The sequence below is a fragment of the Marmota flaviventris genome, chromosome 13 (genome assembly GCF_047511675.1).
Source record: "Marmota flaviventris isolate mMarFla1 chromosome 13, mMarFla1.hap1, whole genome shotgun sequence".
NCBI lineage: Eukaryota > Metazoa > Chordata > Mammalia > Rodentia > Sciuridae > Marmota > Marmota flaviventris.
Window position 1 is genome coordinate 50,841,820 of NC_092510.1, and position 27,418 is coordinate 50,869,237.

At 34.6% G+C, this 27,418-nt stretch overlaps 1 protein-coding gene across 1 annotated transcript in view; it reads left to right on the forward strand.

Moving 5' to 3' along the window:
• Positions 1-27,418, forward strand: part of Ccdc171 (coiled-coil domain containing 171) — a 398,124-nt gene that overhangs the window by 320,298 nt on the left and 50,408 nt on the right. The window contains exon 25 of the mRNA XM_071600432.1: positions 14,150-14,302. Coding sequence (XP_071456533.1) covers positions 14,150-14,302 — 153 coding nt within the window. The remainder of the gene's footprint in view (positions 1-14,149; positions 14,303-27,418) is intronic.

Here is a 27,418-nt window from a genome sequence, read left to right on the forward strand (position 1 = left end):
CTGAAAAGCTACTATATTTACATCCTTCAAAGATGGTGCCAGTAAAAATTTTGAGTGATGGGATAAGTCAAGTCTGGGGCCATTTCAAATGCCAAAAAGGGGAGAATGAACTTGGTTTCTCTTTTTTTCTTATATAAAATAACACCAACAAAAACATAGCTAACCCCATGCAACTTTGCATCAGGTCAGCTTACTATTTTCTTTTCAGTTGTGCTTCACTAAGGAGGCTGTACATTTGCAACAATGTTTTCTCTTCTAATAATCTGAAACATACTCCCCTTATTGCCCCCATCACCACTAAAAAGCCTTTCAGTATAGTGTACACTGTCTTAATTATCTAGTTGCACATAGTTTTTAAAACATAATTTATATAGGAGTACAGACTTAAGTGGACCGAAGTGGCCAGGGAGTAAAATTTTAGAACGTGTACCTTAAAACAAACCCTAGTACATTTAGCACTCAAAATGGGCTATCTAGGGATGAAAATATTCTGTAGATAGAAAATCCCTCAGTTTACCAAAATCCTAGTTTCTGTATTAAAAGAAGGTCATTTTCCTTTTGGCAATTTTCCAGGTATGGAAAGATAAAAGACTTTCCTAGTCTTAATAGGTAAAATGGAAATGGAATATAACTTCTTTAAGCCACATTCCAGCTATATGTATATATATCCAACATGCACAAACTCATTAAAAATAAGGATTTATGAGTTATATAGGTGAGCTAATCCTGCCTGGCCATGATCTGGCATATCACTGTCTTTGTTTTTGCTGTATTGTCCTTTACTGACGATACTAGGTCCTGATAGGCTACGGAGGGATGCAGAACATGTTATCAGTTTACATGTATAAGTCAATCAAACATACTTGACCTTCTTTTTCTTTCCTTCAAAATAGTCTTCCATTGTGTGGATAACATGATTTGCTATGATTTCTAAACTTAATTTTTTCCTATTAAACAAATCCAACAGTCTTATTTTTATTTATTTTTTATTGATTTAAAAAAATGACAGCGGAATGCATTACAATTCTTATTACACATATATATCACAATTTTTCATCTCTGTATATAAAGTATGTTGACACCCAATTCATGTCTTCATGCATGTACTTTGGATAATGATGTCTGTCACATTCCACCATCCTTGTTAGTCCCCTGCCCCCTCTCCTTCCCTCCCACCCATCTTCCCTATCTAGAATTTATCTATTCCTCTCATGCTCCTCTTCCCTACCCCACTAAATGTCAGCCTCCTTATATCAGAGAAAACATTCGGTTTGTTTTTTTGGGACTGGCTAACTTCACTTAGCATTATCTTCTCCAACGCCATCCATTTACCTGCAAATGCCATGATTTTATTCTCTTTTATTGCTGAGTAATATTACATTGTGTTTATATGCCACATTTTTTTATCCATTTATCCACTGAAGGGCATCTAGGTTGGCTCCACAATTTAGCTATTGTGAATTGTGCTGCTATAAACATTGATGTGGCTGTGTCTCTGTAGTATGCTGTTTTTAAGTCCTTTGGGTATAGTCTGAGGAGAGGGATAGCTGGGTCAAATGGTGGTTCCATTCCCAGAATTCCAAGGAATCTCCATACTGCTTTCCATAAATTTCTTAAGTCATAATATTTGCCCAGATTGAATCAGGAAGATATACACAATTTAAACAAACCAATATCAAGTGATGAAATAGAAGACGCCATCAGAAGCTTACCAACCAAGAAAAGCCCAGGACCATACACAGCTGAATTCTACAAGACCTTTAAAGATGAATACCAATGCTCCTCATTTATTTCAGGAAATAGAAAAAGAGGCAGCACTTCAAAACTCATTCTATGAGGTCAGTATCACTCTGATCCCAAAATCAGGCAAAGACACATCAAAGAAAGAAAACTTCAGACCAATATCTCTAATGAACATAGATGTAAAAATTCTCAATAAAATTCTGCCAAATCAAATACAAAAACATATCAAAAAGATTGTGCACCATGGTCAAGTAGGATTCATCCCAGGAATGCAAGATGGGTTCAACATACGGAAATCAATAATGTAATTCATCACATCAATAGACTTAAAGATAAGAATCATATGATCATCTCAATAGATGCAGAAAAAGCATTTGACAAAATACAGCACCCCTTTATGTTCAAAACACTAGAAAAACTAGGGATAACAGGAACATATCTCAACATCGTAAAGGCTGTCTACCCTAAGCCTCAGGTCAACATCATTCTAAATGGAGAAAAATTGAAGGCATTACCTCTAAAAACTGGAACAAGACAGGGATGCCCTATTTCACCACTTCTATTCAACATAGTTCTTGATACACCGGCTAGAACAATTAGACGAAAGAAATTAAAGGGATATGTATAGGAAAAGAAGAACTTAAATTAGCACTATTTGCCAACAGTCTTCTTTTAAATTATATTTATTTTTTCCTTGAATCAAAAGGTGTTTGGGGGAAGGGTAGAAATTACATAGTGTATTTGGATAGAATAGTGATTCATTTGTTCATTACAAATGTTTATTGAATAACCTTCTGCAGAATGATGGTCCTAGGGAAATATCATCTGAAGTTCTTTTATTTGAAATATTTGTTTCTGTTACTTAAAATATTTGGCAACCTAAGAGTCAATGTAGTGTAATTGTTATTAGTGTGTTTGAAATTTGAAAATCCTGGTTTCATAGCAAAATGTAAGAGAATTTGCTTTGTGTCTTTTTCAATCAATAAAGGAGAGAAGGTGGATTCAATTGATATTATGCTAATGTTGTGGTACATTATCTGCACAACTTTATGAAAACTTGGAAAGCCTAGATTAATGTTGTTTAGTTCACTGAGAAGACCTGTACAGCATGGCCCCAAACAAACAAAAAACACTAACTGATCTAAACAAAACCAGAAAACTTGCAACACAAGAATGAGCATGGGTTTGGAGTTTAACAGAGAAGGATTTGAGTTCCATTTCCAGTTTTTATGAGCTAGGTGACCTTGGACAAGGTACTTGGCATCACTAAACCTTAGATTCTTATTTTGCTAAAATATAGATGATAATATTAGTCTTAGAATTGTTGGGAGAATTAGAAAAATATAAAAAATTATGCAAATAATGTGGTATCTGGCACACAGTAACTTATTAGAACTGGAGTCCAGGCAAATCCTGTGGAATGGGAACTATAGAAGTAGCTAGAATATCTTTGAGAAGCGATTTGGTGAAGCTTAGATTCCCACTGATTCTAACTCATTGGTGATTTCTGGTGGCAGAGTGTGGGATTCATTTCCCTCCTCTATCTACTTTGGGAGAGGTGTGAGTTTGACTTTGAGAGTTGAGCTGGGTGCATATACCTCTCAGATAACATTGATACCTTTGAGGCTGTGCTGCAGTCTCAGTAGCTGATGTTGCTGGATTGTTTGTTGCAGTGAGAAATACAGACAGGTGTCTGATCAATGTGACTGTTGAATGTGATAAGCAAGATGCTAGGTGGTTTTATTCAAGGATCTGTAAAAGGGAGTCTTAAGGAATTATGGAGAGGAAACTAGTTAGTCTAGTCAGGCCTTTGCAAGATAATTAGGTACTATTAAAATTTTTTTTAAAAAATGTTTTATACTTTTCTTGCTTGTTTCCAAAATGTATGTATTCTGTAAATTTGTACATATTTTCCCTTTTTAGTTAAATGTTGGGAGTACTATACACATACTTTTATTTTTTTACATTTTTATTTTGAAATTATATATTCACTGGAAGTTGTAAAGGTAGTACCAAGAGGTTCCTGTGTATCTTTTATCCAATTTCCCCCAGTGTTACATCTTACAGAACTTTAGGAAAATATGAAGTCTGGAAAACTGACATGGGAACAATGTTTGTATATACTTCTATGATATTTTATCATATGTTGCAACCACCATAATCACGGTATAGAACCTTTATATCACCACAAGATCCCCTATACGTATAACCTCTCTCCAGCTCCTGGAAACCACTGAATATTTTTTATCTCTATAATTGTGCCATGTATATGAATGCAACCATATGGAATGTGACCCATTTGATTGGCTTTTTTTCTGCTAAGTATAATGCCTTGAAATCCATCCAATAGTTTGCCCCTTTATATTGGAGACTAGTATTGCTAGTGTGAATGTACCAGTTGACCAGTTTGTTTAATCATTCATCCATTCAAGGATATTTTTGTTGTTTCTAGATTGTTTTTTTTTTTTTTTGAGCAGAGATTGCACTCAGGGGTACTTAACCACTGAGGCACATCCCCAGCTCCCTGAGTTCACTGAGTAGACCTGAATAGTATGGCCCTAAATAAACAAAAAACACTAACTGATCTAAACCAAACCTTTTTAAATACTTTGTTTTGTTTTTTTAGTTGCAGTTGGATATAATACCTTTATTTTACTTTTATGTGGTGCTGAGAATTCAACCCAGCACCACACACATACTAGGCGAGTGCTCTACCACTGAGCTACAACCCCAATCCTCACTCCCCTTTTTAAAAAATTTTTTTGAGGCAGAATCTTACTAAGTTGCTTAGGGCCTTGCTAAAGTGCTGAGGCTGGCTTCGAACTTGGAATCCTCCTGACTCAGCCTTCTGAGCTGCCAGGATTCCATTTTTTGATTATTACACATAAAGCTGCTTTGAACAATTGTATGCAGGTTTTTGTGTGGGTATATGTTTTCATTTCTCTAGGGTAAATGCTCAGGAATATTTACTTACCTATGCTGGGCCATAGGTAAGTATGTTTCGTTTTGTAAAACTATTTTCTGGAGTGACTGTGCAACATTTCATTCTCACTAGCAATGCGTACAAAGTCCATATGGTTTCCTTACCAGTGTTTAGTATATAACAATTTTTCTGTTAGCTGTTCTGATAGATGTTTAGTGATATTTCACTGAGGATTTAATGCATGCTTTAATAGCTAGTAATCGTGGAAATCTTTTTATGTGTTTATCTGTGCCAAGTGTATTCTCTTTTGTAAAATTTGCCATTTGTTCTCTTTGGTAAAATGTGAAGGTAGAATGTATCTTGTCTTTTGCTTACTTTCTATTAGGATTGTTGTCTCTTTACTATTGAATTTTGAGAGTTGTTTTCTAGAAACTAGTTTGTTTTTTTTTAAGAGAGAGAGAATTTTTAAATATTTATTTATTTATTTTTTTAGTTTTCAGTGGACACAACATCTTTATTTTGTTTTTATGTGGTGCTGAGGATCGAACCCAGTGCCCTGTGCACGCCAGGCGAGCGCGCTACCGCTTGAGCCACATCCCCAGCCCAAGAAACTAGTTCTTTATCAGATATGTGGTGTGCAAATATTTCCCTCTGCCTATAGCTTGTGTTTAATCTTTGTTACAGGATTTTTTTGCAAAGCAAGTTTTTAATTTTTAATTGATTTTTTTTCTTTTATGGATCATGGTTTTGGTGTCATTCTTGAAGAACTCTTCTCCAAGCCTTAGATTCTATTTTTTTAAAATATTTTTTTCTAAGTTTAATAATCAACCTTTAAGTCTGTGATCAAATTTGATTTCTGTTTAAGGTGTGCTGTGTAAGTTATAGTAAGCAGAATCCTAAGATAGTCTCCAAGATTCTTCCCCTTGGTGCATATCCACTATAAAATCAATCCTTTCTCTTAGAGGGTAAGCAATATCAATAATACAATGAATGGTGTTCCTGTGATTATATTACTAATGAAAAGATTTTCCTTCATGGACCTGACTTAATCAAATGAGCCCTTTCAAAAAGGTGAAGTATCTGAGAGATGCTCTTCTATTGGCCTGGAAGAAAGCAAACAGCCACATTGAAAGTGGAAAGGATCATTTGGCAAGATCTTGAGGGTGACCTGTAGGACCTGAGAGTGACCCTGGCTGATGGCCAGCAGGAAAAAGTAAGCTTTTCTACAACTATAAGGACCTGCATTCTTTCAACTCGAATGAGCTTCAAGAGGACCATAAATCTCAGGTGAGATTGTATCTCCAGTTGATACCTTGATTTCAGCCTGGGAGACCCCAACCGGAGAACCCAGCTAGAATATGCTGGCTCCTGACCCATGGAAACTAGCAAATAATAAAGTTTATGTTGTTTTAAGCAGGTATGTTTGTGGTAATTTTTTTATGCTGCAGTGTAGATTTGATATGCTAGAGTGGGGTGCTGCTTTTGTGCTTATTATGTAGATGAAGATTTTGACTGTTGTAGCTCTTATCTCTGGGTGTGAAGGAAAGAGGTGGGACATAGGGGTTGCCAGGTCCAGCATGTTGGTTGATTGTCTTCTGGGCAGACTTCCTGAGGCTCTGCCTTGCTATTCTGACTCCATGGTCCTGGCTCATTGTTTTGGTCTCTGGAGACAAATACAGTTGCTGCTCCCCTGCACAGCTCTGTTGCTTCCTGCATTCTTTTCCAGTTAGTAACCTGATGCTACAAAGAAGTGCTCTCCAAACTGTTTTTGATTGTACATTCTTTTTTTTTGAACTAGCATTCCCCAATATACATATATTTATTCCTGAATAATGTATGTACATATATTTTGTTCAATAAACTTATAACATAAAACACAGAAAACAGACAGTTTTAAAAGACATGATTTAAAAAGGTTTCAAGAGAAATATTAAAAAGTAAATATAAAATTTATGGAGAGAGTAAGAAGATCAATCTGCAAAACACAGAGGATTTGGGGGCAGTGAGACTATTCTGTATGATACCGAAATGGTGAATACATACCATCATCCTTTCGTCAAACTGGTAAAATGGACAACAGGAGTCCTAGTGTAATATGGACTTTGGATGATAATGATGTATCCATGTAGGTTCCTTGATTACAACAAATGTACCACTCCAGTTGGGGATGTTTGTAGTGAAGGAGGCTTTGTGCATGTGGGGACTGGGTTATCTGGAAACTCCATATCATCTGCTCAACTTTTCTGTGAAACTAAAACTGCTCTGAAAACAATCTATTAAAAAAGTAGATATACTGCACAATGAAATACATATCAAAGTTCTGCATTTCCCCCCCCCCCCCATTTTAACTTATTTTGGGGAGTATATCTGCATCTTAGTATGCAAGAAAGTGGATGCTCCTTTACTTATAAAATAGAAATAAAATTCTTAATTCTTTTCTATGGATTGGCACTGGTATCTTCACCTGGTCCATATGTTAGATAGCGATATGTCTTGTAAATTATATTAAGTGAAGAATGAAAGCATTTTGCAAAGCAGAAGAACCGAGAATGGAGGCTGGGATGTGGCTCAGTGGTAGTGCAGTTGTCTGGCATGTGTGAGGCACTGGGTTTGATCCTCAGCACCACATTAAAAAAATAAATAAAATAAAATAAAGGAATTGTGTCCATCTACAACTTAAAAAAACAAAACGAAACAAAACCGAGAATGGCATCCTCACTCATTTTGTTTACATTTTTTTTTATTTCAGCATGAACTATTTTATACACTCTGTATGGCAAAGTGAATTTATAGATTATATTACCTTACTTACATAAAGTAGTCTTTATAACAGTTTGAAATGAGACAAGAAGTAGTCTTTAAAATCCTCTATATAAGGTTCACTGTTTTTCTTGTGGCAAAGTACTTCAGAGTACTTTTGAACTTGAGTATGAATTATGTGATTTTCTTTTATAAAAAGATAAGTTACAAATCTGTAGATTTTTTTTTGATGGCAACTGTTAGAAGCATTTTTATCAAAAATATTTTAAGCCAGGTGGCACATACCTATAATCTCAGCTGCTTGGGAGTTTGAGGCACAAGGATCACAAGTTCAAGGCCAGCCTGGACAATTTAACCAGACCTTGTCTCAAAATAGTTAAAAAGAGCTGGAGGTGGAGTTCAGTGTGGGAGCTCCTGGGTTCAATCTCTAGAGTCACAATTTTTAAAAATCCAAACATATTGTTACAGCTAGAATGTCCCCTTCAAAATTCATATGGAAATTTAATTGCCTTTGTGATGGATATAAGAGATGGGAGCTTTAGGAGGTGATTAGGTCTTGAGGGCCTGGCCTTTGTGAGTGGATTAAGGCCATTATCTCAGGTGGGGTAGTTACTATGGTAGTGGGCTTCTGATTTAAGTTCCAGTGATTTCTCTTTCTGCCTTGTGGATGTTTGCTTGCCCTTCCTCCATGTTATGGTACAGCAAGAAGGCCTTCACTGGTTGTGGCCCCCTCAGTCTTGCACTTTCCAGCTTCCAGAGCTAGAAATAAATGAATTTCTCTTCTTCATACATCACCTGGTCTGTGGCATTTTGTTATGGCTGTGGAAAACAGACTAACATACGCACACTTACTTTTTCACCTCACTGTAAAGTGACATTTGTTAACAACAATAACTAAATACTGTATTGAAGTTTTACAGAGAAAGCATTATGAAATAGTTGTCTGGAAATGTTTCCAAAATTTTGGATTTTTTTCCCTAAGTGTCCATCAATATAAGACTGAAGAAATAAAATATGGTACCTTCTAGTTTCTATTTCTTGAATTTTTCTTCATGGAAAGATTCCTATTTTTTTACTTATTAATTTTTGTGCATGTGTGTGATGCTGGAGATCAAGCACAGGGCCTTGCTTATACTAAGCCAATGCTCTACACTGAATATACCTCATCACTGATAGCATTTCTTAGTAGCTTTTTAAAAAAATTTATCATCATCTCCTTAATAATTTTTTTAATATTTATTTTTTATTTTTAGATGGACACAATATCTTTATTTTATTTTTATGTGGTACTGAGGATCAAACCCAGTGCCTCATGCATGCCAGATGAGCATGCAACCACTTGAGCCATATCCTGAGCCCCTTCTTAGTAGCTTTTATGAACACATTATACACACATTCACATGATTCCACGGCAAAGTATTTTATGTGACAAAGGAGGTGAATGGTAATGTGCCATCCTGATATATTTTTTCCTACACAACTTTGTACTAGAATAAATGTCATGAGTCCCAATTTCAGATCTTAGACTGGAACTTGATGGGGTTCACAGTTGCTTCTATAGACAACTAGTAAGAAGTACCTTAAGTCTCATATTCTGCTGTATTCTACATTTATAAAATTTTATAAAAGTATTGGAATGAATTAAGTCTACTACATGAGTAACCTTATCAGAGTAACATTTTGGTAAATAATGAAGTAATGAATTGTCCTTTTAAATTCCAGATGCCAGTGAATGAAACTTGATACTAAAACTACAGCCATGTTATCATTTGAGACTTTCTTCCTTAGGAATGACATCATAAATAGTAATTGTTCAATTATCAATGAGAAATTTTGATGCAGCAAAATGCTCTTCATTAGACCCTAAACATTTTTTTTTCCCTTAAGGGACTTATTTACTATGTACAGAAAGTATTATATTTAAAATACTTTGTACTATATCCAATAATCATACCCTTCAAAATCATTGAATCTTTCTTCTGTGAGTTGAAATATTAATTTTCCTAATTTGGTATTATTATTGCAACTAACATTTACCTGAGTGTTTACTATGCACTATGTAGTTCAAGGTCTTTTTATATATTAATCTTATTTAATTTCTATAAAATCTTTGTGTGTGTGTGTGTTGCTGGGGATTGAACACAGGCCTTGTGCATGCAAAGCAAGCACTCTACCAACTGAGCTATATCCCTAGCCCCTCTATAAAATCTTTATAAATAGGAACTAATATCTCCATTTAATGGAAATTTATTGTTTTACATATTGACTATATTTGGCATATCTGTTTTACTCAGTGTTTTCATAGATTACATAACAATGAAGTATGTCTATAATTTATAAGTTAAAGTGAAAATTCAGAGGTTTTGCTTCTCAGTTATTTATTCAACAATGTTGGTAAAAGATTTAATATTTTGGCATCTAGACATTATATTTTTTATTAATTTCTCCTCTTAACATCAGGTTCTCAATGATCTTATTTCCCCTGATGTTCAGTTTTGAAGTCAGTCTAAACTACATCATGATACATGCATAATAAGTTGGGTAAATAATGTTCTAGTTCTCAAGTGACTTTCAATTGTTTACATCTCAGAATTTTTAAAAAATTAAAAGCACATATATTTTTTCTTAAAATACATAGGAGTAGAATTTTATGTGTTTGGATTCTCTCATAAATATTATGGATTCTCTCTGAAGCCTCCTCTTGTCCAGAAACTCTCTCTTGTTCTGTTTCTCATATAACTAGATCTCATTGCAGGGCATAGTCAAAATCCCTAGGGACAAGGATGACACTGGATAAGTTCTCAAGTTCTGGGTATGCTATACACAATCTCATACTCTTCTGTAGTCATTTCCTGATGTAAAACATGATGTTTTTACATGGAGCAGGACAGATTGTGAAGAATTAGACTTTTGGGGATTGATACAAGAGTCATTAGATGCTTACTCCTCTTCCTCACATCCCTTCACTTGATTCAGATTGTTATTTCCATATCTTCTATCAACTTAGTACCTTTCTTTGGTATTAAAGTGTTGAATTTTTCACCATCATTCTTTAGTACATAGTTTGAATCACTTTTTAATACTGGAAGTTCGTATTCTTAATTCCTCAAAGATCAGTGATCCTACATACTGTCCAGTTTTGAAGGAGGTTTTAGTGCTAGAAAAATGTAGTGTGTGTTTACACATTAGTACTGTTATGGTTTAGATGTGAGGTAACCCCAAAAGCTCATGTGTGAAACAGTGCAAGGGGTATGAGAGCCTTAAACCAATCAGTGTGTTTATCCCATGATAGGGATTAACTGAGTGGTGACTCTAGGTAGGTAGGGTGTGGCTAGAGAAGGTGGGTCCCTGGAGGGGTGTGTACCTTTGGGGTATATATTTTGTCCTATTTGAGCAGAACTCACTCTCTACTCCCTGATGTCATGTTGCCAGCTGCTTTCTCTGACACACTCTTCTGCTGTGGTGTTCTGCCTACCCTAAGCCCTGAGGAATGATTTGGCCTTCTATGGACTGAGACCTCTGAAACTGTGAGCCCCCAAATAAATTTTTCCTCTACTAATTATTCTTTGTCAGGTATTTTAGTTGCTGTGGCAAAAAAGGTGACTAAAGAAGTACCATGAAATATGCTTTTTGGAGTGGTTACTAGACTTGGCTGTTTTGAGAAAATATCTTACAGTATACATTATATAAAATTGCTTTCATCTTTCAAATGAAATACTGCTTTAAAAGATTTTAGATGTTTAAGGTTCTATATCTTAAGCAAATAACTAAACAATATTAGAATTTTGTTATTAAAAGTAGAACAAGAAAGGAGCCAAAATAATTACCACTATCGTTCTGCCCACCAAATGGCACTTCTGAGGTTATTTCTTTTTTTTTAGATTAATGAACCTTTATTTTATTCATTTACTTATATGCAGAGCTGAGAATTGAACCCCGTGCCTCACACATAATATTGCTAGTAGGCAAGCGCTGTACCACTGAACCACAGCCTCAGCCCCTGATGTTATTTCTTAAAAAACTATTTCTTGAAAGAGTTCTGAAGGAATATTGTATTATTTTTTCCTTTTAGAATATCATGTACATAAGAATTCAGGAGGGGCTGGGGATGTGGCTCAAGCGGTAGCGCGCTCGCTTGGCATGCGTGCGGCCCGAGTTCGATCCTCAGCACCACATACAAAGATGTTGTGTCCGCCGAGAACTAAAAAATAAATATTAAAAAAAAAAAAAAGAATTCAGGAGATGTGTTCCTATAAACTTAGGAAATGGATAACTTTTAAAATATTACACTGTTTTAAACTAAAATATTAAATGCCAATTCTCGCATCACTTAAAGTGAAATAGTGATCCAGAGCTTATCACTGATAGGAGGGTACTTCCTGATTTTCATTGAACAGGCATTTATGCATACTTTCAGCCACTTATAGATATTATGTACTTATGCAACAAGAGCATACATAATATGAGAATCACCTATCATAGATTGTCTTATTAAGATTTTACTGGAGAATTAAAAAATATAATAATCAATAAAATGCAATAATCACTTTTATAGGGCTTTCTTGGAGGCAATATAATTGAAGGATTAAAAGAAAGTATGTGTGTGTATATATGTATGTATGTATGTATGTATTTATATTTATTTTGAATCCTGACCAACATGTAACTAATTGTGATCTTGGATAATCTCCTTTGTTTTACTCTGAAGAACTAGGTTAAAAAATATCTACTCTAATTACTGGACTGCAGTAATAGTTCTTTTGAATCTAACAAACATTGACTATTTTAATTATTTGAGCCTTACAAGAGTTTTGGAAATTGGTAAGAAAATGACCTTTCTTCCTATTTTATACGTTGAGGGAGGAGATAGAGGCTCAGAGGGATTGTTTGGCAACACAGACCTATGAATGTGGCAGAGTGAAGACCAGAAAATTAAAAAAAAAATCAGGCTTGTATTCCTGATCCAGTATCTCAATAGAGAAGATAGATGAATTTGTAAGAATGGAGAGAGAGGTGATGTAGGAAGAAGCAGATGTGATTGGATGGTTTTTGATTTTTACATACTTTTGAGACCCAAGGAAGTACTTTGTTAATATTAGCTATAAACCTAACCTTGAAGTGATTCTAAGTAGAGTAGATTAGGATATGTGAGATGCCCTAAACATGAGGTCGTATTGTGCTTATTTAGTGTTGGGCAGTAAAATTCACATTCGTGGACTTTTATGCCCTTAGTCTGCTTTTCTTTCAACTTGAACAAAGTTACGGTTAATAATTTATTCATTAGATTGAGCATTAAGATTATGTTTTCCCAGTTACATTCATCCTTTTCCACAGGTATTTTAGGCCAATATGTGGCTTGCAGTTTTTCATCTTTTCTAATTTTTCATTCATTCATTCATTCTTCAAAACATTCATCAATCTAGGCATTTATTCAAACAAGCACTCACTGTCAGCCACTCTTATCCCTGAGGATATAGACATTTGTAGTCACAGTATACAGATCTTAAGGAGCTCTTCAGCCTGGTAAAGAAGTTTGCATGAGTTTGCATGTAAACTAATAAATTTCTGCCAGAGCAATAAATGCAATTGTAAAAGCAAGCATGAAGGACCCACAGAGAACCTGAAGAGAAATTAACTCCGCTTATTGGGGGGGCTCTGAAGAGGGTTCTTGAAAAAGATGGTGTCTTGAGCTGGAATTTTTAAGGCAAATAGGAATTTATTAGGTAAAAAGGTCTGAATTTTTAAAAAATTATTATCTGCAAGTAGCTAACCTACTTTTGTTTCTCAGACATTTTATATAAGATTTCTATTTGTTCACATGCATTCAAAATTGCTCAATATCTAGTTTGTCAAAACTTTCCCAATTCAAATCTTCAGATTGAAAGTAATTTGCAAATTCTATTGTAAAAATTGTGATACGAGTAGGAACATATTTTTATTATAAATAATATCACTTTGAAATTGTCTTTGAAATGTTTGACTTCATTTTGATGTATAAGGTATTTTGAAATATGTTTTTAAAAAAGCATAATAGTATCCCTTGGACTTAAAAAATTATTGCAGGTTGCTTTAGAAGGATGATACAGAGGTTCACCAATCCCCCCAATATTGCATGACTTAGGGGAAATAATAAGTTACCAGCATTTGCTTATATATATTTTATTGTATATAGCATAATGTGAAGATATTTCTGTGTTCTGTGAGTGAATATAATTATGCCTTTCCTTCAGTATAGGAGTCACATTATTTACTCTTTTAAAAAGTCATAGGATTATTCTAATTCTTTTTGTTCAAAATTTTTACTTTGTAGGTGTATTGAAAGTTTTACTAACTCAGCTCATTTTGAAATGTCTTGTTTGTATATCCATGTATTGTGTCTTTTTTAAGATTGAAATTTAGGTCAAATTACAAGTGAATTTAACTTTACTACAGAAAATAAGTGTGCCACCTTTTAAAACTGCATTCTAAATTTTAAGTACAATAGATCAAAGTACATCTTATTTAAATAAATACTCTGGAATGAAGTCTCAATTATTTTCTCCCAAACTTTCTTAAATAGTCACTGTTTTCAACTTAAAATGTGAGGTTTATCTTTATTATTTTCAAGAAAGATGAAAAGTTGTTTATTTTAAAATTTTAATGATTTTTCTTTCAAATTATGGAAATTATCCTTTGGGGACAGCTTTATTTGAATTATATGTGACATTATTTTTATTTCTTAAGGCTATGATTAAAAGTTTCATGGATGTCTACCAGCTTGCAAGCTCTAGAATCATTACATTAGAGAAGGAAATGACATCTCATCGAAGTCACATTGCAACCTTGAAATCAGAGCTTCACACAGCTTGTTTACGTGAAAATGAAAATTTACAAACAGTAAGTTCTTGTATAACAATATTTTTCTCTTCTTTGGATATTGGATCACATTTGCATTTATCTTTTTATTGCTTAGAAGATCACTTGCCAATATGTATAATTTAGGTTAAATGATCGATCAAGCAACATAAAATTCGTGTAGAGAAAAATTTGAGGGAAGAAAAGCAATTAATTTTCCCATTGTATCGTGTTTAAAGATATGCATATTGTTATCAATGCTAAAACACTACATCAAGATTCCTTTGTGTTTGCCAGTACAGCTGACAGTTGGATTTGGCAGTATGCATAGTTAAAGCATGCAACTGTCTGAAGATTCAGTGTGTCCCATTAAGACAGAATATTATTAATTATGCGTATAACCAAAATGGTAATTAGAACATGTGATTATTCTCTGTAGAAAACTAGACTTATCCATAATACATGCCTAGCTAAAGATGCATGTTGTGATTCATCTATATGATTAAAATTCAGTTTCAGTACTCATTTTATGTCTTAAAATTTTAGTCCATGATGAAATTTGGACTCATTTAAGATTAAAAAAAATTTCTACATTTGAAATACGTGTTTGGGGAGTTTTTAAAAAATGAATACATTTGTAACATAAAGGAATGAAATAAACATTTAAACTTTTTTTCTCAAAAGGCAGACATGTCAACCGTGAGATTCAGAGGGTTACCAATAATTAGAATGTCTCTTTTCCTTTTTAGGTTTGATTACAGTGGCTCAGGGTGACTTGTAAGAAAAACAGTTATCATTTTGCCATTTAACTGTTGACCTATTTCAAATAACATTCAAGAGAATAGGGTTGACCTCGCTAATTCCAAATAGATGTATAGCTTTGGTTTGATTCTTCACCTACAGCAAGTCTTAACTCAAATGTCAGCATCCCAAGGAAGCCTTTGTGATCAGGAATTTTAAAATCACAGCCACCAGCCCTCCTCTCAATTGCCTCACAAACTTTCTGTCTCTGTCTCTCTTTTTCCCTGTGATGCCCATCTACCCTCCATATTTTATTTATTTGCTTATTATCTGTTTGTTTCCTATCCTCATTAGAAAACAAGATAAGTTCCATAAAGACAAGTAGTCGTGGGTGTTTTCTTCACTGGTGTTAAGGTGTATCAGTGCCAAAAGCAATCTGGCCCATATTTCAACAAATATATAAACACATATTTATTGAATTAAAAATACTAATAATTTTCTAATAAGTGTAAAAAAAGACAGTTACTTGGGACCTGAGATGTGTGTTCCACTTTTAAATAACTTTATTAATTTCCCAATGAGAGATCAGTAAATTTGAAGTCCACCAAGAAAAATTAAAATAACGAAGAAACTAAAAAACTTGAGTGTTTGAATTTATTCTAGCTTCTCTCTGAAATATTGCACATTTATTCCTGCTATTTCTTTGGTCCCATTGGTTAACATTATGTTCTACTGTTTAGATTTTGTCAGCTTTGTTGAGTTGTTCTATTGTTCATTGCTTGTTACTATTATTCATATAAAAATTACTTGTATTTCAAGAAAGGCAAAACTTGACAGAAATTGTTTCTCCATCAGTTTAAATTATTTTCTTTACCTGTAATTATGCTACTGTAGTCATGAAAAAGTGTTTAATATACCTCACTATCATAACAAAATTCTACTTTTCAATCATTTTTCCATTCTGAATAAGTCTGTAGGATTTGCTCATTATCTTATTTGTAAGAGATTGTCCATACTGGCAGTTATTCTCAAGAGAGGCCACCTGTGATGTGAAAAAAATCCCCCCCAGGAGGTTCTAAGGTATCCTCCTAGGAGAACGCTGCCCAATCTACAGGATATGTGCTCTCTTGTCTCCTCCCTTAGCTGAGAATCACTATTTCTAAAGCAATAATAAATTTGTATGATAATTTTTATTTTTCAAGACATTTGTATATGTATTTTCTGACTTGAATGTCTTAAGAACTCTCTAAGGAAGAAGATCAGGCCTTGCTCTGAATTTCATAGATGAGAGGCAGTATTGTTTGTGTAAGAGCATGGGCTGTGGGGTTGCATCCACTAGGAATACTCTCACGCATAAACCATTGAAAACTAACATGACTTTAAAAAGTGGAGAATTTTTTTCTCACATAGCAAGAAGTCTAGAAGTTGTAGGTGGCTGTTTTCATTAGTTTAGTGGCTCCATTTTTTTATGTAATTTCTCTGCCACTCCAGCTCTAGGTTTTTAGTAAAATTCAAATCAGAATAATGGAACGGTATAGCAATATATGATACATAAATACTTTCAGCATATTCATATATCTGCCTTTTAAAAACATATACTTTACCTTTTAAAAATAATTTTTTTCATGTATTTAAAGATTTATCTACTTATAAAGGAGAGAAGAACTTCTAAGGAAGCTCCAAGTATATTTCTATTTATATTCTATTAGTTTCAAAAAGATCATGTAGTTACCTGTAGCTATAAAGAATCAAGGGACAGGGAGTTAGGAAGGAGTGAATATTAGGTTAACTCACTTATAGTGTGTGCTATACAAGTTACATAGGTTTGAATTCAGATTTCAGTTCTGTCAGTTGCTAACCACGTGGCCTAGATTCTCAGGGTTTTCATCTGTAAAATGGGCACAGTGATACTGCTACCTAACAGAGATGTTGGGAGAACTAATGAAAAATGTTGAAGTGCTTAGGACTTTCACCTTGATTTTAGTGAGTAGTCCAAGAAAAAAAAAAGCCAACTCTTATTTTAATCACCATTATCATCCTAGAAAGTAATTTTTTGCATCATCACCCTGGGAAAAGATTATTTATAAGCGAACACTTTCCGTGGCAAGCTTTGTTGTTTTGTTCTGCTTTCTCCTGTAGCCTTCAGCATGTAACTCCTCTACTTGGTTACATAAGTATATTCCAATGACTGAACTACCTTCTCTTTTTAAAAAAATTTGTTCTAATTAGTTATACCTGACAGAAGAATGCATTTTGACACATTGTACACAAATGGAGCACAACTTCTCATTGCTCTGGTTTTACCTGATGCAGAGGCACACTGGATGTGCAATCATGCATGTATATAGGGTAATAATGTCTGTCTCAATCCACCATTCATCCCACCCCATACCCCTCCCTTCCCCTCACTCTTCTCTGCCCAATCCAAAGTTCCTTCATTCTTCCCTAACCTCTACCACCACCCCCATTATGATCAGCATCTGCTTATCAGAGAAAACATTCAGCCTTTGGTTTTTGAGGTTTGGCTTATTTCACTTAGCTAGATAGTCTCCCACTCAATCCATTTACTTGCAAATGCCTCTCTTTTAATCCTGAGTAATATTCCATTGTGTATATGTACCACAGTTTCTTTATCCATTCATCTATTGAAGGGCATCTAGGTTGCTTCCACAGTTTAGCTATTGGGCCTATTTTTATGTGACCCATTTTCTTCTGCTTTTATTAACATGTTATTAAAAAGTACTTGCTGCTTCTATATGCTTGCCTTACATTTACTCCTGTGCTTTACTTCCATATGGTCTTGAGTCTATCTTTTTGCTGAAATTATTTTCTCAAAGGTTACCAAAATTTTATGCTTGCTCTATGCATTAGTTCCTTCTCATCCCTTTCAACCTCTGCAACATAGGAAGCTTTTAGCTGCATCCTCTTTAAATACTTATCTCTTTTGTTTCATTTGTTATCTACTTTCCCTTTTTTGACTTCCAGACTTCTGCTGACTTGTACACTGTCTTCTTTGTGTTTGGTTTAATTCTTTATCCATTAATTCAGAATTTATTGAGCATCTACTCTATGGTGGGCACAATTCTAGTCTAGGGGACAGTATGTGAACCAAAACAGAAAATCTTTGTTCTCGTTCAGGTTACTTAAAATAAAGTAGTGGAAGTAACAATTTTTTATATAATCACACTAATTAATTTATAATCACTAACCAAGATCATGTATTGAAAGGAAAGAGCTTAGATGGATAAGGTTTTTTTTTTGTTTGTTTTTATGTTTTTAAATGAAGGAGCTAAAATATGAGTAAAAACCTTTTTAGGGTCAGTGATGCTTGGGCTAATATCTGAAAATTAGGTAAGAATTAGGCAAGAGTGGAAGAGAATAGGATCCAGGTGAGAGAAGTGGCAACATCTACAAAGACTGTGGTGGAAAGAAGAAACTAAGAAAGACTAGTGTGGCTGGAAGAAAGATAACAAAGGCTAGAGAGGCTTGCAAAAAGAATGGTTTGGAGAAAAAGAAAGAGACCAGATTGTTTCTTTGTCCTGTGAACAGGGGAAAATTCATTGAAAAATTTTAAAGGAGGAATGTGGTCAGCTTTGGATTTTAATATAAAGAATACTTTGGCAGCAGTGTGGTGAACCACTTAGATGTTGAAGAACAAGGGAAAAGGTGTGTCAGTGACAGTTCCTAAGGTTTTGCTTTTTAAAATTGATTCGTGATTGCATTTACTGAGAAAGAGACAGATCAGGAGAGGGGATATTGATGAAAGTAGTTTAAGTATGTTGAATTTGAGGCATGTATGAAACATGAAGCTGGAGATACAGAATCCAAGGTGAAGGCATGAAGTATAAATTTTAAGTCATCCTCATAGAGAAAGGACTTGAAACTGTTAGTGGGAGTGAGCTACAGATGAAGAGTTTATAGGGTAAGAAGAGAAAACAACCTGACAGCAAAGCTTGAAAAATTCCAACATATAATGCTAAATAAAAGAGGGTAAGATAGCAGTGAGAGAAATGGCAAAGAGTAAGAGGAAAACCAAAAGCATGCTATCATAAGAATAAAGTACTTCAAGAAAAATTACAAGTTAGTAGTGTTGGATGTTCTGAAGGACAAATGAAATGAAGATTGAAAATGGCCTTCATATTTAATGTATGGAGGCCATTTGTGACCTTAGCAAAACCTTTTCAACAAGATGTTGATAAATAAGTAGAAATTCACCAAGGGGGGAAAATGCATTTAAATTACTTATGTAAAGTGTGAAACATAGAAGGTGGGATGGTCCAAGGATTCAGGCAGTTCTGTTTTGAGATGGGAATGAATTGAATGTGTTTTCTGAACCCTAAATGTTCAGGTCTCCAGGTCTGGCCTGAACACTGTTCAGTATGCTGTCCATTTTTTATAATTGTGGTTGTTACCACCTTTTATATTCCAGCCTTCTTTGTTTGCCTAGTATAGCTCTTTTCATTCTTTTAACCCATATTTTACATTTACAGTAGTTTTCTTCCAGAAAGATACAGTTTTGTTTTGTTTTATCCATTTATACCATTCATGGCTTTTAATTTGGTGATTAGACCATTTACATTTTGTCAATTACCAATAAACTTGGAGTTTTGTCTACCATTTTGTTCTATATTCCTTCTTTCTGTTTTTGTGTTCCATTTCCTCTTTCTTTTTGATGATTTGGACTTTAATATTTTAATTTATCTATTGGCTCTTTTATATATCTTTTTGCATTATTATTTTAGTGCCTACTATTACAGCCTACCTAGAGTTAGTATTTTATCCATTCAAGAAAAGTGTAAAGAGTGTAGGTTCATTCATTCTCCTCCCATTATTTCATAATTGTCATATATGTTACATATTCATACATTGAAAATATCATTGGGTGATTTTTCTGGTTCAACAAGTATGCATATTTTAAAAACTTATGAAGACTAGTATTTTTAAGCATATTGGTTCATTTTAGTTATACATGACAAAAAATTGACTCTGACATAATTACAAAAGCAAGTAATATAATTTGTTCTTATTCACCCTCCAGTATTTCCCTTTTCTCTCCTCTGTTCCTTCCCCCTCTTCCCTTTCTTCTACCCTACTGATCTTTCTGATATTTACTTAAGAGGTCTTTTTTTAAAAAAAAATTAGTGTCTTATAGATGTGCATGATGATGAGATTCATGTGGTATATTCATATATGTACATAAGGAAGTTAGGTCAGTTAATTTCACTGTCTTCCCTATCCTGTCCCGCATCCCTTCCCTTTTTTCCCCTTTGTTTATTGTACTGATCTTTCTTCTATTCTGTTTTTTATCTCCCCCACCCTGCTGCTTATTTTGGATTAGCTTCTGCATAGCAAAAAAATTTGACCTTTGATTTTTTTGAGACTGGCTGATTTCACTTAGCATGATATTCTCCAGTTCCATCCACTTATCAGCAAATGCCAAAAAGTCATCTTCTTTATGGCTAAATAATACTGGTATATGTTTTGAACAACTAATAAAAAAATAAAGTAAAAAAAAATACTGGTATATGTACATATACCACACTTTCTTTACCCGTCAATCTGTTAAAGGGCACCTAGTTTGGCTCCATAGCTTAGCTATTTTGAATTTTGCTGCTATAAACATTGATATGGCTGTATCACTGTAGTGTCCTAATTTTAAATCCATTGGATACATATATACTGAGGAGTGGGATAGCGGAGTCATATGGTCGTTCCAATTCCTAGTTTTTTGAAGAATCTCCAAAATTTGCAGTCCCAAGCAGCAATGTATGAGTTTACCCTTACATCAATTTGTAGTCCTACTAGCAATGTATGAGTGTACCCTTTTCCTCACATCCTCACCAAAAGATATAATTATTTGTAGCCTTGATAATTACCATTCCAAGTAGAGCAAGATGGAATCTCAGTGTAGTTTAAATTTGCATTTCTCTAAGCGCTAAAGATGTTGAAAATGTTTTTCGTATATTTGGTGAGCATGTGTATTTTTGTTTTTTGAGAGGTGTCTGTTTAGTTCCTTTGCCCATATATTGATTGGGTTATCTGTTTGGTTTTTTTGTTTTGTTTTTGTGTGTGTGTTAAGTATTTTCAGTTCTTTGTATACCCTGGATATTAATGCCCTGTCTGAGGAGCAGGTGTCAAAAGATTTCTCCCATTCTGTTGGCTCTCTCTTCATACTCTTGATTGTTTCCTTTGCTGTGAAGAGTCTTATTAATCTGATGTCATCCCATTTATTTTTGATATTATTTCTTGGGCTTTAAGAGTCTTGTTAAAGAAGTCAGTTCCTGAGCTGACATCTTGGGAGTGTTGGGCCTCCATTTTCTTCTAGCAGGTGCAGGGTTGCTAGTCTAATTCCTAGGTCTTTGATTCACTTTGAGTTAAGGTTTTGCAGGGTGAGAGGGATTTAATTTTATTCTACAACATTTGGATTTCCAGTTTTCCCAGCATCATTTGTTAAAAGAGCTATCTTTTCTCCAATATGTTTTTGGCGCCTTTGTAGTATGAGATAACTATATTTATGTGGATTTGTCTTTGTCTCTTCTATTCTATTGGTCTTCATGCCTGTTTTTGTACCAGTACCATGCTGTTTGTTACTATAGCTCTGTAGTATGATTTGAGGTCCAGTATTATAATGCCTCCTGCTTTGCTTTTATTGCTAGTGATTTTTTTGACTATTCTGGGTCTCTTGTTTTTCCAATTGAATTTAATGACTGCTTTTATTAGTTCTGTGGAGAACATCATTGGAATTTTGATGTGAATTGCACTGAATCTGTATGGTGTTTTTGATAGTTTGGCTATTTTAACAATATTAATTCTACCTATTCAAGAACATGGAGGTCTTCCCATCTTCTAAAGTCTTCAAGTCTTCTTCAATTTCATTCTTTAGTGTTCTATAGTTTTCATCGTAGAGGTCCTTCACCTTTTTTGTTATATTGATTCCTAAGTTTTTCCTTTTCTTTTCTTTTTTTTGAGATTATTGTGAATGGAATACTTTTCCTAATTTCTTTTTCAACCGATTTATTATTAGAGTATAGGAATGTGATTACTTTATGGGCGTTGATTTTTGAATCCTGATACTTTGCTGAATTCATTCACGAGCTCTAGAAATCTTCTGGTAGAGTTTTTCTGTGGCTTCTGAATATAGGATCATGTTGTTGGTAGACAGAAATAATTTGAGCTCTTCTTTTCCTATTCGTATCCCTTTAGTTTCCTTCTCTTGCCTTATTTCTTTGGCTAAAGTTTCAGGGACTATGTTTAAGAAGAGTCGCATCCTTATCTTGTGTCTGTTTTGAGAGGAAATGCTTTCAGTTTTTCTCCATTCACAATAAGTTTGGACTTAGGTTTGTGGTATATAGCCCTTACAATATTGAGGTATGTTCCTTTATCCCTCGTTTTTCTAGTGTTTTAAACATGAAAGGTTGCTGTACTTTGTCAAATGTTTTTTTCTGCATCAGTTACATAATCATGTAATTCTTGTCTTTATTTATGTGGTGAATTACATTTATTGATTTCTGTATATTGAAAGAACCTCACACCCCCCACAATGAAACCCACTTGATCATTGTGCACTGTATTTTTAAAGTATTTTTGTATGTGATTTTCCAATATTTAATTAAGAAACTTTGCATCTATGTTCATCAAGGATATTGGCCTAAAGCTTTCTGTATCTTTATCTGGTTTTGGTATCAGGGTTATATTGGCTTCATAAAATGAGTTTGGCAGAGTTCCCTTTTCTATTTCATGGAATAATTTGAGGAGGATTGGTATTAGATATTCTTTAAAGGTCTGGTAGAACTCAGCTGAGAATCCATCCGGTCCTGGGCTTCTCTTTGTTAGAAGGCTTTTGATAGTTCTATCATTCACTTCTCTAGTTTTTTACTCCTTTGTAGTTCTGCCCACTTTCCTATACTTCCCAGAGTCCGCAGGCAGTTCCTTTTTTGCATTTTCCCAAGAGATTTGAGTTATAATCAGTGGGAGAAAGAGGCTCTAGGGGGCTTATTCTGCCTTGGTGGATAGCATGGTATGTACTGGGAATGTCATTAACTTCTCAATTAGGTCATAATTAGCATGCTAGATCCTAACTTCTTTGTATTCTTGAGTAAGATTTTGACTTCATTGAATTGCTTTTTCTTACCTAGTATTTTTTTTTATTTGTTAGATGTTGATGGACCTTTATTTTATTCATTTATTTATATGTGGTGCTGAGAATTGAACCCAGGGGCCTCACACTTGCTAGGCAAGTGCATTAACACTGAGACACAACTCCAGCCTCCCAATTCTTTATAATAGTCTTGCCCACAGCAAAACATAAAGTTAAACAAAATAACATTAATTTTTATTTATTTATTTTTTTGCTTTGGTGTGTTGTCTTCTTTTTTTTTAATTTTTATTGTTGGTTGTTCAAAACATTACATAGTTCTTGATATATCATATTTCACATTTTGATTCAAGTGGGTTATGCACTCCCATTTTTACCCCGTATACAGATTGCAGAATCATATCAGTTACACATCCACTGATTTACATATTGCCATACTAGTGTCTGTTGTATTCTGCTGCCTTTCCTATCCTCTACTATCCCCCCTCCCCTCCCCTCCCCTCCCCTCTTCTCTCTCTATCCCATCTACTGTCATTCATTTCTCCCCCTTTTTTTCCCTTTCCCCTCACTTCCTCTTGTATGTAATTTTGTATAACCCTGAGGGTCTCCTTCCATTTCCATGCAATTCTCTTCTCTCTCCCTTTCCCTCCCACCTCTCATCCCTGTTTAATGTTAATCTTCTTCTCATGCTTTTCCTCCCTACTCTGTTCTTAGTTACTCTCCTTATATCAAAGAAGACATTTGGCATTTGTTTTTTAGGGATTGGCTAGCTTCACTTAGCATAATCTGCTCTAATGCCATCCATTTCCCTGCAAATTCTATGATTTTGTCATTTTTTAATGCAGAGTAATACTCCATTGTGTATAAATGCCACATTTTTTTTATCCATTCGTCTATTGAAGGGCATCTAGGTTGGTTCCACAGTCTTGCTATTGTGAATTGTGCTGCTATGAACATCGATGTAGCAGTGTCCCTCTAGCATGCTCTTTTTAGGTCTTTAGGGAATAGACCGAGAAGGGGAATAGCTGGGTCAAATGGTGGTTCCATTCCCACCTTTCCAAGAAATCTCCATACTGCTTTCCAAATTGGCCGCACCAATTTGCAATCCCACCAGCAATGTGCAAGTGTACACTTTTCCCCACATCCTCGCCAGCACTTGTTGTTGTTTGACTTCATAATGGCTGCCAATCTTAATGGAGTGAGATGGTATCTTAGGGTGGTTTTGATTTGCATTTCTCTGACTGCTAGAGATGGTGAGCATTTTTTCATGTACTTGTTGATTGATTGTATGTCCTCCTCTGAGAAGTGTCTGTTCAGGTCCTTGGCCCATTTGTTGATTGGGTTATTTGTTTTCTTATTTAATTTTTTGAGTTCTTTGTATACTCTGGATATTAGGGCTCTATCTGAAGTGTGAGGAGTAAAGATTTGTTCCCAGGATGTAGGCTCCCTATTTACCTCTCTTATTGTTTCTTTTGCTGAGAAAAAACTTTTTAGTTTGAGTAAGTCCCATTTGTTGATTCTAGTTATTAACTCTTGTGCTATGGGTGTCCTATTGAGGAATTTGGAGCCCGACCCCACAGTATGTAGATCGTAGCCAACTTTTTCTTCTATCAGACGCCATGTTTCTGATTTGATATCAAGCTCCTTGATCCATTTTGAGTTAACTTTTGTGCATGGCGAGAGAAAGGGATTCAGTTTCATTTTGTTGCATATGGATTTCCAGTTTTCCCAGCACCATTTGTTGAAGATGCTATCCTTCCTCCATTGCACGCTTTTAGCCCCTTTATCAAATATAAGATAGTTGTAATATTGTGGATTGGTTTCTGTGTCCTCTATTCTGTACCATTGGTCCACCCACCTGTTTTGGTACCAGTACCATGCTGTTTTTGTTTCTATTGCTCTGTAGTATAGTTTGAAGTCTGGTATCGCTATACCGCCTGATTCACACTTCGTGCTTAGAGTTGTTTTTGCTATTCTTTTTCCATATGAATTTCATGGTTGCTTTACCTATTTCTACAAGAAATGCCGTTGGGATTTTGATTGGCATTGCATTAAACCTATAGAGAACTTTTGGTAATATCGCCATTTTGATGATGTTAGTTCTGCCTATCCATGAACAGGGTATATTTTTCCATCTTCTAAGATCTTCTTCTATTTCTCTCTTTAGGGTTCTGTAGTTTTCATTGTATAAGTCTTTCACCTCTTTTGTTAGGTTGATTCCCAAGTATTTTATTTTTTTTTGAGGATATTGTGAATGGAGTGGTTGTCCTCATTTCCATTTCAGAGGATTTGTTGCTGATATACAGGAATGCCTTTGATTTATGTGTGTTGATTTTATATCCTGCCACTTTGCTGAATTTATTTATTAGCTCTAATAGTTTCTTTGTAGACCCTTTTGGGTCTTCTAGGTATAGAATCATGTCATCTGAAAATAGTGCTAGTTTAAGTTCTTCTTTTCCTATTTTTATGCCTTTAATTTCTTTCATCTGTCTAATTGCTCTGGCCAGTGTTTCGAGAAATATGTTGAACAGAAGTGGTGAGAGAGGGCATCCCTGTCTTGTTCCAGATTTTAGAGGGAATTCCTTTAATTTTTCTCCATTCAGAATGATGCTAGCCTGAGGCTTAGAGCATAGATAGCTTTTACAATATTGAGGTATGTTCCTGTTATCCCTAGTTTTTCTAGAGTTTTGAACATAAAGGGATGCTGTACTTTGTCGAATGCTTTTTCTGCATCTATCGAGATGATCATATGGTTCTTATCTTTAAGTCTATTGATGTGGTGAATAACATTTATTGATTTCCGTATATTGAACCAGCCTTGCATCCCAGGGATGAATCCTACTTGATCATGGTGCAGAATTTTTTTGATATGTTTTTGTATCCGATTCGCCAGAATTTTATTGAGGATTTTTGCATCTAGATTCATTAGAGATATTGGTCTCTAGTTTTCTTTCTTTGAAGTATCTTTGTCTGGTTTAGGAATCAGGGTGATGTTGGCATCGTAGAATGAATTTGGAAGTTCTCCCTCTTTTTCTATTTCCTGGAATAGCTTGAAAAGTGTTGGTATTAGTTCTTCTTTAAAGGTTTTGTAAAACTCTGCTGTATACCCATCCGGTCCTTTACTTTTCTTAGTTGATAGTCTTTTGATGGCTTCTTCTATTTCCTCAATTGATATTGGTCTGTTTAGGTTGTCTATATCCTCCTGACTCAATCTGGGTAGATCATATGACTTAAAAAATTTATCGATGCCTTCACTGTCTTCTATTTTATTGGAGTATAAGGATTCAAAATAATTTCTAATTATCTTCTGTATTTCTGAAGTGTCTGTTGTGGTATTGCCTTTTTCATCCTGTATGCTAGTAATTTGAGTTCTCTCTCTTCTTCTCTTCATTAGCATGGCTAAGGGTCTGTCGATCTTATTTATTTTTTCAAAAAACCAACTTTTAGTTTTGTCCATTTTTTCAATTGTTTCTTTTGTTTTGATTTCATTAATTTCAGCTCTGATTTTAATTATTTCTTGCCTTCTACTTCTTTTGCTGTTGTTTTGCTCTTCTTTTTCTAGGATTTTGAGATGAAGTATGAGATCATTTATTTGTTGGTTTTTCCTTTTTTTAAGGAATGAACTCCAGGTAATGAATTTTCCTCTTAGAACTGCTTTCATTGTGTCCCATAGATTCCGATATGTTGTGTCTGTGTTTTCATTTATCTCTAAGAATTTTTTAATTTCCTCCTTGATGTCTTCTATAACCCATTGATCATTCAGTAACCTATTGTTCATTCTCCAAGTGATGCATGATTTTTCCTTCCTTCTTTTATCGTTGATTTCCAGTTTCATTCCATTATGATCAGATAAGATGCATGGTATTATCTCTACTCCTTTATAATGTCTAAGAGTTGCCCTGTGACATAATATATGATCTATTTTTGAGAAGGATCCATGTGCTGCTGAGAAAAAAGTGTAACTGCTTGATGTTGGGTGGTATATTCTATATATGTCAATTAAGTCCAGGTTATTAATTGTATTATTGAGTTCTATAGTTTCTTTATTCAACTTTTGTTTGGAAGATCTGTCCAGTGGTGAGAGAGGTGTGTTGAAGTCTCCCATAATTATTGTATGGTGGTCTGTTAGACTCTTGAACTTGAGAAGAGTTTGTTTGATGAACATAGCTGCACCATTGTTTGGAGCATATATATTTATGATTGTTATGTCTTCTTGGTGTATGGTTCCCTTGAGCAGTATGTAGTGTCCCTCTTTATCCCTTTTGATAACTTTGGCTTGAAATCTATTTTATTTGATATGAGTATGGACACTCCTGCTTGTT